Below are 14,227 nucleotides of genomic sequence, written 5' to 3'. Positions count from 1 at the left end.
TTCTCCAAATCATTAACAAAAAGACGAACAGCCCAACAAAAATGGGCAAAATACTTGAGCAGACACTTCGCGAATGAAGAAACAGACGCGACCCACAAGCTCACAGAAAGATGCCCAGCAACTTCAGCCGTCAGGAAGGCGCAGATTAAAACCACTTTCATACGCTCTATCGTGGCTAAAGTGCAAAAGACTGGGAACACCAAAGGCTGGCAAAGATGTGCAGAAACCGGAACTCATGCATTGCTAGTCAAAGTACAATAAAATAACTGGGACATTGGCAGTGTTTTCTAAAGGCAAACGTGATTCACCACATGACCCAGCAATTCAATTCCACTGTGGGTTTGGTCCACAGCTGGTTTCCTATAGAAGTAAAACTTTTTTGCCACCTTCTCCCGCCACGTCCCCTGCAACATCTTACTCCAGTTTCCAACATGGAAGTAAAAAAGCCAGAAAGAGGTGAAGGAAATAAGAACAGCTCCTGAGCCCAGCACAGTGTGTAGCTTTCCCAGAAGCATCCGCTGTGTCTGTGGACGGCACAGCCCGCAGGGCTTCGGAGCCCGGAGTGAACACTGCTCTTCCCGTACTGGCCCGCTAAAAGCATCCTCACCACCGCCCAGTGGCCTATGCAGGGGATGCTCTCGTTACCCCTGACTTACGAGCAAGAACTGCGATGCCCGGGTGAAGTCACTTACCCAAGCGCACACAGCCTGTGAGTGGCCGGCTAGGCTTAGACCAGGTCTGTCTGATGCCCTTGCCCGTCCTTAGCCACTGTGCCCCCTCCCCATGCCCTGACTTGTGCAAATTCAACTAAACCTAAAAGTGGCAGCTTTGAAAGGAAAGAGCCGCTGTCAAGGGCGCCGTGGCCTGAGGGCTCTGGGCTCCGGAGCCGGGGGGGGGGGGGGGGGGGGGGGGGGCTGTGGGCGGGGCGTGCAGGTGGCTCGTACAGGTGTGAGCTCAGCTGGCAGCCTTCTCTGGTCCCACCTGAACCACAGTCGCTGCCCAGCGCAGGGACCACCAGCCACCCAGGCTCTCTAGTTAACTGACATTTACTAAAATTTGAAACTTCTATTCCTGAGTCGCACATGTGGTGGCTTGTGGCCCCATATGGGACAACGCAGGTCTGGACCGTGGCCCTGCATTCAGGCATCCCCCAGGGGCTGCAGCGTGCTGGTGGGAAGGGATCTGCCTGTGGCGTCACTGAGAGGAGATGTGAGGGGGTGGGGTTGGGGGGATGTAAGAAGTAGTGGAGGAGCACCAGGTGTCAGGTGGGAAGGGAAGGAGGGGGTGGGAGGGAGGGAGGGGTGGTCAGGAAGGAGGGGCATGGGAGGGAGGGAGGGGGTGGGAGGGAGGGGGGAGGGATGGGGGAGGGAGGGGTGGGAGGGAGGGAAGGAGGGAGATGGGAGGGAGGGAGGGGTGGGAGGGGTGGGAGGGAGGGAGGGAGGGGGTGGGGGAGGGAGGGGGTGGTCAGGAAGGAGGGGCATGGGAGGGAGGGAGGGGTGGGAGGGAGGGAAGGAGGGAGATGGGAGGGAGGGAGGGGGTGGGGGAGGGAGGGGATGGGGGGTGGGGGAGGGAGGGGGATGGGAGGGAGGGGGGGGGAAAGAGAGGCGGGAGGGGAGGGAGGGGAGGGACGGTTGGCGCTCCCTCCCCAGCAAGCACCTTTCCTGGTGCCTCTTTCAGAAGCGAGTTCTTTTCCTGACCAACGACTACTTCTTCACGGACATCAGTGACACGCCTTTCAGGTGAGGGGCCGGGTCTTGTCTGCAGGGGAGGGATGGGTGCAACATGAAAGCCGACAGCTCAGGTGGGACTTTCAGGTCTGGAGGTGGATTTACTTCTAGGTAGTTGGCAATTTTGTGGTAACAGAAGAAGACTCAGGTCTGCATTCTGAGGTCTGCACCTGCTGTGCCAGTGCAGCCCGGTGTGCAGTGCAGCCCGGTGCGCAGTACAGCCCGGTGCGCAGTGCAGCCCGGTGCGCAGTGCAGCCCGGTGTGCAGTGCAGCCCGGTGCGCAGTGCAGCCCGGTGCGCAGTGCAGCCCGGTGTGCAGTGCAGCCCGGTGTGCAGTACAGCCCGGTGCGCAGTACAGCCCGGTGTGCAGTGCAGCCCGGTGCGCAGTGCAGCCCGGTGTGCAGTGCAGCCCGGTGCGCAGTACAGCCCGGTGCGCAGTGCAGCCCGGTGCGCAGTGCAGCCCGGTGCGCAGTACAGCCCGGTGCGCAGTGCAGCCCGGTGTGCAGGGCCTGGAGCCACCACGCACAGGCTGTGACCTTAGTCAAGTTTCTCAGCCTCTGTGCTTTAGGTTCCACCTCTGTAAAGGGGTAATTACAGCTGCCTTTGGGCGGAACTGGGTGGATTAAATGACATGATCGACCTAGAGATTTTAAGCAACGCAATCATAAGCAATTGTAAGATGAAAGATGGGATTTGAAGAGCTCTCAGGTTCCCTCCCACCACATAAATATTCACTCTAGTATCACACAGTTTAGGGAACAAATGGGGCTTCTCTCTGAATTACCCATTTCTCAGTGAAGGGTGGTTCCCAGGCCTGACTGCTCCTGGAGCACCTGTGGGTCCTTGTAACATCGCCAGCGTCCAGGTCCTCCTTCTTACCTTACTTGGCATTCCTGGGGTGGGCCCGGGCGCTCGTACCCTGTAAAACCCCCCGACCCAAGTGGTTCAGGTATCCAGCCAAGGTTCAGAAGCGATGCTTTTCCTGACGAAGGCATGGTGGGATTCTCCAGGCAGGAGGGGCCTCCCGACTGCGGGACGCGTGGGACACAGAGACCCCTCCCCGTCCCTGGGGGCCCCGACAGGTCCAGGGTGAATCTGACAAAATGAGAGTGGAGGGGGCCTTTGTCCTGTCGTGTCCAGCGTCCTTCCCAGGAAAAAGGCTGATGACAAAACAGAAGTGCTGCCTGTGTTTTGGAGGGGACGCCGAGGGCCAGGGCGGGCGGGGGCTGGCTGTGCGCCCTGTCATGGGTGTGGGAGGCTCGGAGGCTCAGAGGACGAGGCTGGGCTGGGCCGTGGGCACCAGCTGGTGGTGAGCCGGCGTCCTTCACTCTGCCAACAGTTTGGGAGTGGTGCTCTCCCGCGGCCACGGCGAATACGTCCTCCTGGGGAACACGTCTGTGGAAGAAGGTGGGTTGGCCGGCGCCCAGGACTGGCGGACAGTTCGGAGGAAAACTGGCTTCTCCGGGAACACGGGGCAGGGCCATCCAGGCAGGGGCTCTGCGGGCAGGGCTACGTGGCTAGAGGGGCCTGGCATCCCCGGTTCCAGGGCCCGCAGGGTCTGCTGGACAGTCGCCACAACCCGCGGAGTCTAAGACCTGCCAGACAGGTGGTCAGACTCTGGGCGGCCTTGCTGGACAGGGCGGGGTTTACCTGTCAGACCACTCAGAGGGAAAGAAGAGGCCTGGGAGGGCGAGTGGGCGGATCCGTAGCCGTTTGCTGGGGCTGCCCCCAAAACTGGCCAGCTTCTCTGTTCTGGGAGCCCCGCTCCACCCAGCGCCTCCAGGGCAGTGTCCCTCCTGCCCCTCCCGGCTCCCACTGGCCCTGGGCTTGTGGCTGCCACTCTCCCGACTCTGCCTTGGTCATCACACAGCTTCTCCCCTCGTGAGTCTCAATTTTCCCTTCTTATCAGCGACCTCATCTTTTTTTTTTTTTTTTTTTTTGCGGTACGCGGGCCTCTCACTGTTGTGGCCTCTCCCGTTGCGGAGCACAGGCTCCGGACGCGGAGGCTCAGCGGCCATGGCTCACGGGCCCAGCCGCTCCACAGCATGTGGGATCTTCCCGGACCGGGGCAGGAACCCGTGTCCCCGGCATCGGCAGGCGGACTCTCAACCACTGCACCACCAGGGAAGCCCAGCGACCTCATCTTAACTTGGTTACATCTGCCACGATCCTATTTCCGGATAAGGTCACGTCCACAGAGACCGGGGTTGACACTTCACACATCTTTGGGGGACATAATTCCACCCATTACAGGAGCCTGTGGGATGTGAATGGGGATGGGGGGAGGCGTGTTGCAGGGGGATGGGGGGAGGCGTGTTGCAGGAGGACGGGAGAGAGACCCTCCGCCCCCACCCGCCCTGGACTTGCAGCTGCCTGGGCGCCCTGGGAGAACAAAACCCACGTGGGCCCTGGGACATGTCAGGAGGTCCTCGGACGACGCGGCCACAGCCCTTGAACCTCACGTTCTGTCTGTTCTTCCATTTCCGACCCTTGGATCATCTCATCCCCCCGTCTTTCCCCTCCATCCTGCTCACTCCCACTCTCTCCTGGAAACCACATCCGCAGGTCTTCCTTTCTCTGACCTTCTCCAGAGGGATTTTTCTATAAATCCAAACTGGACAGTGCCGCTGCTAAAGGCCTTCCATGACCTGTGGCCCCTTTTCATCTCTCCTCGCCCGAAGCTTCAGGGTCTGCCCTGGGCTGTGCTGCCCCACCCTCTGACCCCAGCCCACCCAGACGCATCTGCGGTCACTTTGCCGGGAGCTGTCCCAGGAGGAGCCTCCCCCAGGCTCCTGTCACGGCTCGTGTCCATGACGCCAGGACACTGACCTTCCCTGTCTCCCACTGTCCCCCCAGAAACCAAACTCCCTGGGCCTCCTTCTTCCTTCCTCTTCCTCTTTCCAGACGTGCCCAGATGTCACCACTGCAGGACAGAGGGTACATCCCTTACCCTCGCTGTGGTGAGACCCACCAGGCATCCATGGGCTTCCGGTGGGGAAGGCCGTCGCCCCTGAGCTGTCCGCCTGTGTGTGTTTGTCCAGCACCATGTTCAGTGACTCCACAGAGGCCCTTGGCATGCCATCATCCTTTCCTTCAATTAACAGATCTTAATTGAGTACCAGTGGGTGCACAGGAGGGCATTCGTCCATTCAGTCGGTCAACAAACACGTGCTGAGCACGCCGCCACAGACATGCAGGGCCCCGCGGCTCGGTTCGGTACAGTGAAGCCAGGGAAGCCGATGTCTCCTTGAGGGCGATCCCATCGGGCAGGTCCAGGAGGCAGTGGGAAGGAAAGCGTTTCAGAAGCAACGTGACAGTGACAACGGCGGGACCTGTGCTGGCCCAGCCGTCCTGTGGGCTGAGATTCCGCTCTGCCCGGGAACGAGGCAGGACACGGCCCAGCCCTTCCCCGATGCTGTTTCTAGAGCACTCGGTACACAAACTCTGGGCAGTGGGTGAGCGTGGACTTTGCTTTCAGGCCTGCACGACCTGCTTCACCCGGACCTGAGCCTGGCCAGCGACTGGTGAGGACGGGGGCTCGGGGCAGGGGGAACAGGGCAGGGTGTGGGCTCTGGGTAACGGGCTCCGTGGGTTCCAGGATCTACTGCGTCACGGACATCGACCCCGAGCACCGCAGGCTCAGCCAGCTGGAGGCCGTGGTCCGCTTCCTGACCGGGCGGGACCCAGCCCTGGAGTGTGAGTGACTCTCCGGCCCCGAAGCTCAGGACTCCGTGGGGACAGTGGGCTGGGAAGAGGGGCCCCATCTGCAGACCTCACGATGGCTTAGGGAGAACAGGGAGTCCCCAAAGGAGAGGACAGAGCCAGCCTCACTGGGGCCACGCCGGTGACTGAGAGCTCTGGGACCTGCAGGGGCACAGGTGTGTCCCCACGGCAGGGAGCGGGGTCTCTTTAAGCGTCTGTCGCCCAGGCACTGTTAAGGCTCCCACAGTGAAGGATGCTGGCCTGCCCATCAGGTCCGTCCCCACCCCCAGCCAGTAGCTGATGTCTGCCCCCTCAAGTCCTCGCCTCCTGGACGCCGTGTCTGTTGAGTGTTTCCTAAGCCGGGTTCCCAGGTGACCCCACGTCCCTGCACTAATGCAGCTGGGGAGTCACAGGGCCACCCTCCGCATGGTCCCTTTTCTTCCTCTTTGGAAGGAGGCACAGGTCATCCTGTCCCATCAGCCTCCCGCTGGGGAGAAGACCCCGCTTCCCGTGTCCGCCTGACAAGGCCTCATTCATTCATTCATTCCACCCACACGTCTGCGCCGGGCCTGGGGGGCAGAGGGGCAGTGAAGCTGCCTGTGACCCAGAGGCCAGGCCCTTGTGCTCACGGGGCCTGTGCTCTAGGGGAGGAGACAGGTAACCGGGAAGCGGCAGTGTGTCGATGCAGGGGGTGTAAAGCCGTGAGCAGGTGCCCTGGGGGAGAGGGGGCTGCTCTAACTGTGGCCGGAGGGCCCCTCGTCAGGAGGCGTCACTGCAGCTGAGGACAGAAAGGAGCCACCGAGTGGATCTCCTGGGGGGTCGGGGGAACGTTGTGCTGTGGAGGTGAGGGCCGCCCGTCTCCGAGCAGGTGTAAATGCCCAGACCGCACGCTGTCGGTCGGGTGTGTGCTGGGTGGATTTCACCACAGTGAACGTAAGAATCGTGTTAGAGGGGCGGAGGGAGAAGAAAGGGCCGTCCTCGCAAGCAGGGGGCGGGAGCATCTGGACCACGTGTGCACAGGCCCCGGGGCAGGTTTAGGCGCTCGGGGAGGCGTGCGCATGACGGAGCCCAGTGGCGAGAGGGAGGGGAGGGGAGGGCGGCTGGCGGGTGGGCCTCCTGATTTCATGGAGCCCAAGAGCTGGGAAGGCCTGGCAGCCCCTTGGTTCTGCCCACACGGTGGAGGCTGAGGACGCGGCCTCCTGGCCCCCTGAGCTGCCCTCCTCCAGCTCGAAGCACGTCTCGCGCCTGAAGTTCAGGGCCCCTGGGTGGGGCTGAGCTGAGCTCCTGACCACGGGGGAGTAAGAGGGTGGTCTCCGTATTTTGCCCCAGGCGACGAGGAACTATTGCAGGAGCTGCTGTTTGACGCGGTGGTGACGGCCCCCATGGAGGCGCACTGGACGGCACTGTCCCTCAACACCTCCGAGTACGTCCGTGGGGCTGAGGGTCCCGCCCCTGGGGCCCCTGAGCTGAGGCAGGGCCTCCTGCTGTGTCCTTTGTCCTGAGAGGAGGGTGGGAAGGTGTGGGAGGGACAGCCCCGGGACAGCAGGGACTTGACAAAGCTTCCTCAAGGCCCCTGCTGCTGCCCCCTCCCCTCCCAGGGAACACCCAGCCCACGCCCCAGGCCCAGTTCCCAGAACCCCTCCCTTGGGGCCGGCTCCGGCTGTGAGAGCCCATTAGCCGAAGGGCCCGGAGAGAGCGGTTCAAGCCGACGGGGGCCTCGTTTCCAGCAGGGAAGGTGAGTCCAAGCCCCGTGGGTTTCCTCTCCCCCTCTGCTCTTCGTCACCTGGGGCTCTGGTGTTTAGCAGGAAGGTAGAAAGAAGAGATGAATGGACGTGAGTGTGTGAGCGTGTGTGTGCATGTGAGTGCCAGGAGGGTGTAAGGTACTAATGAGGCAAAGGATGCAGGGGCCACACCTGTTCCTGAACAGTAAGAGTCAACTTCGACATCAGAACGACGTCAGACCTCTCCTAGTGCTGTCCTCATGAAAACACCGACAGAATCTTATAGGAACAAACACCGGTTTAAAAAGCAAGATGCAGAACAGTGCCTGGTGGTACGCTACCATTTCTATCAAAGGGGGAAAAACATAATATAGGGGGTGTGTATGTATAAAATATCTATGGAAGGCTATATAGGAAACAGTTCTCACTGGTTGCTTCTGGTCAGAAGAATGGGTAACTGAAACAGGGATGGAGGGACACTTTTCACTACATAACTTGGCCTCTCACTGCTGTGGCCTCTCCCGTTGTGGAGCACAGGCTCCAGACGCGCAGGCTCAGCGGCCATGACTCACGGGCCCAGCCGCTCCGCGGCACGTGGGATCTTCCCGGACCGGGGCACGAACCCGCGTCCCCTGCATCGGCAGGCGGACTCTCAACCACTGCGCCACCAGGGAAGCCCAATATATAACTTTTTGATACCAATTTGAGCCATGTGACTGTATTATCTATTCAAAATTAAATAAAACTGAAGAATGAAGAATACAGAGGGCCAGGCACTGTTCCAAGTGCTTAGTGTACATTAAGCCTTTTGATCCTCACGAGGACCCTACAGTATAGGTCCTACCATTATCCCCACTTCACAGATGAGGAAGCCAAGGCAGAATGAGGTAAGTAATTTGCCCAAGGTCACCTGCCTCAGAAGTGGCCGCGCTGGAGTCAAAACCAGGCAGCCTGTTTCCAGGGTCCAGACTCTTGGCCCCTGTGCTGTCCTGCCTTCTACAGTGGGGGCTGGCTCACCAGGTTTGGAGAGAAGACACAATCTTTATCTTTCCAAGTTCAGAAATTAGCTGATTTTTTAATGTTGGGAAACATTGAGGAACACATATTCTTGACCAGGGAAAGAATGGCTCAGGAGAGATGACCTGGGGTCATCAAAACAGCATGGTACTGGCAGAAAAACAGAGACATAGATCAATGGAACAGAACTGAGAGCGGAGAAATGAACCCACACGTATGCGGACAAGTACTGTTTGACAAAGGAGCCAGGAATATACACTGGAGAAAGGACAGTCTCTCTAACAAATGGTGTCAGGAAAACTGGACAGCCATATGCAAAAAAAAAAAAAAAAAAGAAAGGAAAGAAACTAGACCACTGTCTCTCACCATACAGAAAAATCAGCCTAAATGGATTAAAGACTTCAATGTAAGACCTGAAATCATAAAACTGCTAGAAGAAAACACAGGCAGAATGAAGTTCATTCGGAAGAACAGGCAAGAATTGCCAGGAAAACGCTGAAAAAGAAAGGCAACGAAGGAAGGCTGGTCCCACAAAACAGTAAAACGCTACAGAACCTCTGCAACTTATAAAGTGTGGTTTTGACACAGGAACAGACAGGCAGACCAAGGGAATGGAAAAGAAAATCCACAAATTCATCTAAATGCATGTGGAAATTTAGTGTATGACAAGGGCCTCGTGTCAGACCAGGGAGGGAAAGATGGACTGTATAATACTAACCGGTTTGAGGGCCATCTGCAGAGCAATAACGCTGTATTCTTTCCTCACACCGTAGACCTGGATAAAGTCCAAATGACACAGAGATTTAAATGTAGAAAATGAAACCATATAAGCGCTAGAATAAACCATGAGCCTGTTGCTGTACAATCTAGGAGTGGGGAAAGCTTTCCCAGCAATGGCTCAGAATTCAGAAGCCATAAGGGAATGACTGATAAATTTAAGAACATAAAATGTTTATTTGGCAAAAAAAAAAAAAAAAAAAAAAAAACCATGAGCAAGGTGAAAAGAGAAATGACACACTGGAAAAATGTTGGCAACTTAAAAAAACAAAGAAAGAGTGACTGTCCCTATATTACATATGTGTGGTAGAGAACTTCAACAATAGAGAAGTGAACGACCAACGACTTACGGGGAAAACGACCAAGAGGCAGTTCAGAGACTTCGTGCAGCTCGTCCTCAGTTGTATGAAAAAGTGCTCAATCCAGCTCATAATAAAAGGATTGCAAGTTGAAGGTGGACTGAGGTTGTACTTGTCATTTAGACTGACAACCATTTACGTTTGCTGACGGGCATTGTCACGAGACTGTGGGGAATCAGACATTCTTGTGCGCTGTTGGTGGGAATGCAAAATGTTTCAAAGCCTGTGGAGGGGAATCTGACAGTATCTACCAAAGTGACATATGCGTGTACACTCTGGCCAACGATCCTGCTCCTGGGAATGCATCCCAAAGACATACACGTGCGCTGTTCGTAACAGCAAAAGATTGGAAATAACCTAAATGTCCATTAGTAGGAGCCTAGTTAAATAAAGCCTGGTGGCTCCACCTAATGGAATACTATGTAGCCTTGAAAATTGAGAACTATGTATATCGCCACGGAAGGTCTCAGCAATGGAGAAAATTGTGTATAATAATACCCTGCTGTTTATCTAAAAGAGAAAATGCAAATATATCTTCATTGTTACTTACACGTCTATAAACATATATATGTATGTGCATATATATCTACATATTTTAATGGAAAAATAAACTAGTAAACAAAAAGGGTTACTTGTAGGAAGAGTGAAGGAACAGAGGGATGGAGACAGAAACAGACTTCTGAATATGCCTTATTTTGCGTTTGACTTTGGAACCATGTAAATGTTTATATCATTATAAAACAAAATTAACTTTTAAGAAATAAGCTCTAAAAATCTGAAAGCAAATGAAACAAGTGAACCTGGCTGTGTAGCAGGCTCGTGCGATGACCACACGTCGGGGGCTTCTCTCAAGGGACTTGGAAACAGAACTGTAAACACTAAACAAAATCTTAAAAACTGTTCTTCTCAAACTACATGGATAGACAGAGCACATAGTATTGTTAATGTCATTAGGAACAAGATTTTCAACAAACGAGAAAAGAGGTGCAAATTTTTTAAATCAGAGAAGTTTAGATGGGACCCTAAATACAAGTTGGAAATATCGATGAACTCATGTATTTTCCCTGAAGGAAACAAAGAGGGGATCCTCGTCCACTGAAAGGACCAACCTCAGTGAGCACCCCAGACCCAGCTTGTGGACTTCCAATATCTACTTTAAGAAGTTCTCACTAAAATGAGTCAGTGATCCCTGGAGAAGTGTCTGATTCCAGGTCAGGGGCAAGGGGTGGACAGAATGAGCTGGGGGCACCTTGTCATCCCAGGGGCAAGTCATCAAAGACGAAGGAGGTTTTGCCAACAGGACGTCAGAGCCGCACTGAAGGGGCTCTCGCCGGCCAGACGAGAGGCAGTCAGACCAGCATCACCGTAACAACAGCAGTAGGTAAGAGCACAGTAAACATGCTAAAATCCTGCGCTCAGAGTAATACTGAAGGAAAAACCTTCTTGGTCACCTTTGGAAGATGTTAGGAAACCTATTCATACTTGTACCAACTGGTGAAGAAACAGAGACACGATTCTTTATCCTGCCTCTTCTTACAAATTATGCCTCAGGATAAACAGATGTTGAGGAGAAGTTTTTCTTTAGTCAAGTATAAATAGAATAAAGAAGAAACCGAGGGGGCTTCCCTGATGGCACAGTGGTTAAGAATCCGCCTGCCAATGCAGGGGACACATGTTTGAGCCCTGGTCTGGGAAGATTCCACATGCCGCGGAGCAGCTAAGCCTGTGCACCACAACTACTGAGCCTGCGCTCTAGAGCCCGCAAGCCACAACTACTGAAGCCCGCGCGCCTAGAGCCCGTGCTCCGCAGCAAGAGAAGCCCGTGCACTGCAACGAAGAGTAGCCCGTGCACTGCAACAAAGAGCAGCCCCTGTTCGCCACAACTAGAGAAACCCCGTGCACAGCAACGAAGACCCAACACAGCCAAAAATAAATTTAAAAAAAAACAAAAAACAGTGAGATGTCACCTTATACCTGTTGGAATGACTATTATCAAAAAGACAAGCAATGACAAGTGTTGGCAAGGATGTGGAGAAAGGGGAACACTTGTGCACTGTTGGTGGGAATGTAAACTGATTTTGACACTATGGAAAACAGTATGGAGGTTCCTCAAGAAATTAAAAATAGAACTATCACAGGACCCAGCAATCCCACTTCTGGGTGTTTATCCAAAGAAAACAAAAGCAGACTATTGAAGAGGTATCTGCACCCTCCTGTTCACTGCAGCCTTATTCACAGTAGCCAAGACACAGAAACAACCCAAGTGTCCACTGATGGATGAATGGATAAAGAAGGTGTGGTGTGTATATTCAATGGAATATTACTCAGCCTTTAAAAAGAGGAAATTCCTGCCATTGGCAACAACATGGATGAACCTAGAGGGCATTATGTTAAGTGAAATAAGTCAGACAGAAAACGATGAATACTGCACTGTATCACTTATATGTGAGATCTAAAAAAAAAGTGTAATCATAGAAACATGGAGTAGAAAAACGGTTGCCGGGGGCTGGCGGTGGGATACATGCATGGGGAGAGGCTGGTGAAGGGCACGGCCTTCCAGCTGTAAAATGAATAAGGCCTGAGGGTGGTGATTCTAGTTGGAACACTGGATTGTGTAACTGAGATTAGCTAAGGGAGTAGAACTTAAATGTTCACATGCACGCGCCGTGCGCACACACACGCACCCACGATGGAGGGAATCCTCTCACAATGTGTACCTATATCAAATCACCATAATGTACGCTTCAACTATCTTACAGTTTTATGTCCGTTACACGTCAGTAAGGTTGACATTTCAAAAAAGGTGACTCTCCCAGGTGGGGCATTGTCCCCACAGGGCCGCTCCGGGACCGTGAGAGAAGGAACAGCGCCCTCCAGCCTGCGGGCTCTCCCAAGTCTTGTTGGCAAAGGTGTGAGCTCTGCCCAGACTCCTCTTTGTGGATGTGGACAGTCTTCTCCTTCCCCATCTCAGGAATAAGGCAAACGTTTGCAAAGGGCTTCACATGGTGGGGTACTAAGTGTGTGCTGGTCACAAGGAGTTACTTTCCTTAGGTCCCGGGACAAAATCTCTCTTCCTGGGTTCCTTCCGTCTTCCAGAGCTAACTTCCCGCAAAGCTGCATGCACGCAGAGGGGCAGAGGCCCAGGGGACCCACGAATGAGGGCAGGTGCAGCCCAGGGATGCTCGCAGCAGACGGCCAGCAGCATCCCCTCGAGAGACTGACCCACCTGCCCCCACCCACCCCAGTCAGAAGGCCCGGCACCGGGAGAGGCCTGCAGGTCCTCCCAGTATGCCCATCCCTCCTCCCCGGGCACGTGGTGATGACTTCTGCTCTGTCTGCCCGCAGTGAGTCCGAGCATGTGGTGGACATGGCCTTCCTGGGCACCCGGGCCGGCCTCCTCAGAAGCAGCCTGTTCGTGGGCTCCGAAAAGGTCTCTGACAAGTGAGTCCTGCTGGAGGCCAGGGAGCGGGGTCCCTGGGGTGCCCCTGTGGTTTGTGGGCAGACCTGTGCCGGACTCCAAGAGTACGGGGGGAGGAAGGGTTCGGGTTTACAGACTGGGACAGCCGGAGAAGCACCCCTTCCAGCCAGGCTTGGTCCCATCCTGGGCTCATCCCCATTCACTCCCAAGAGGGGAACCAGATGCGGTCTTCCCGCCGGGACAGATCTCTGAGCAATGGGCTGAATCTTCCGGCCGTGCCTGTCCTTTGTCGACAACTTTCCCCTCCCCCAAGCCCGAAATTCTCAGATGAGGCTGATTCTGCCCCCTACCCTGGAGACAGTTCTGGACGTCACAGCTGGGGGAAGGCAGGGGGTTGCTACTGGCGTCCAGTGGGTAGAGGCCAGGGACGTCGCTGCACGGCCCGCAGCGCACTGGACGGCCCCCAGCCGTTTCCCGGGCCCAAAACTTCGGCAGTGCTGAGGCTGAGAAGCCCCGCCCCCAGCAAAGCCAGCCGGGACCCGCCCACCAGGGCGTCCCACCCGGCACTGCAGCAAAGGGGGTGCCCGGGGGAGCATGCTGTGGTTAGGGGAGCGAAGCCACCTGCCACTCTGCAGACCACGAGACTCAAGGTGGGGGGCCGGCGGCCACCTTGGGGGGACAGCCAAGAGGTCTCCTGCGCAGACCTGACCCCAGTGTCCTTGCCTCCCGCCCACCCATGGCCCCAGGAGGACGCCATCGGGGGGTCTTCCTCACGGACTCCAAGACTGACCCGCCATTTCCAGGAAGCAGACGCTTCTAGGAAGAGGCATTAGGTGGCCCTCCCCCTCCCCACTCCCTCCCTGAGAGGTGGAAACCCAGGAAGCATCCTGCCTGGCCAGCCCTTCCTCCGCCGGTTAGAGACACAACAGGTGACCCAGGTGGACCAGATCCAGTGGGAGAACTGCAGACTCGCCCGAAGGCCTCGAGCCACCTGGGAACTTTCCTCCCCAAGCTCACCACCCTCATCCCCTTAAACTTCCTCCCCCAGTAGAAAAAACGCACGTCCACATCTTCCTGTGGCCCCGGTTGGACCGGGGACCACACCGGGCAGTGTGAGGGGAGGGTCTCGGACACCCCTGCACCCTCTCCAAAAGGCTTCCAAGAACGGAGGAGGGAAGTCGGTACAGACAGACCCTCCTGAGTCACGAACCAGCCCCACGAACGGCCGCGCGTGCACTGCACACCTCCAGGGGGCTCCCCTTGCCTGGCCCCTGGCGTCAGTGCAGCCCAGGACGGTGCAGCCAGGCAGGTGGGCTTCTGAGAGCCCCGAGCCAAGCATGCCCAGAATCAAACCTCAGTTATCCACCTGCAGGTTACACAGTCACTCTTTTAATCCCTACCAGATTCTCCCTGCTTCCCTCCCAGTCTGCCCTGGGCCAACACCCCCTTCTGTCAGCGGGCTGAGCCCAGCAGTGCAAAACCGTAATTAGCAAGGTAGAGCTGCCCC

The 14,227-nt window shown here is 55.9% G+C and overlaps 1 protein-coding gene across 1 annotated transcript in view; it reads left to right on the top strand.

The window, feature by feature from the left end:
* Positions 1-14,227, top strand: part of CACNA2D4 (calcium voltage-gated channel auxiliary subunit alpha2delta 4) — a 97,247-nt gene that overhangs the window by 47,631 nt on the left and 35,389 nt on the right. The window contains exons 26-31 of the mRNA XM_060307002.1: positions 1,678-1,739; positions 3,066-3,133; positions 5,205-5,250; positions 5,325-5,422; positions 6,758-6,851; positions 12,648-12,743. Of these exons, the coding sequence (XP_060162985.1) occupies positions 1,678-1,739; positions 3,066-3,133; positions 5,205-5,250; positions 5,325-5,422; positions 6,758-6,851; positions 12,648-12,743 (464 nt within the window). The remainder of the gene's footprint in view (positions 1-1,677; positions 1,740-3,065; positions 3,134-5,204; positions 5,251-5,324; positions 5,423-6,757; positions 6,852-12,647; positions 12,744-14,227) is intronic.

This window comes from Globicephala melas, chromosome 10 (assembly GCF_963455315.2).
Source record: "Globicephala melas chromosome 10, mGloMel1.2, whole genome shotgun sequence".
NCBI classification, from domain to species: domain Eukaryota; kingdom Metazoa; phylum Chordata; class Mammalia; order Artiodactyla; family Delphinidae; genus Globicephala; species Globicephala melas.
Note: the sequence above shows the minus strand (reverse complement) of the source record. Positions and strands in the feature narration are given on the sequence as shown.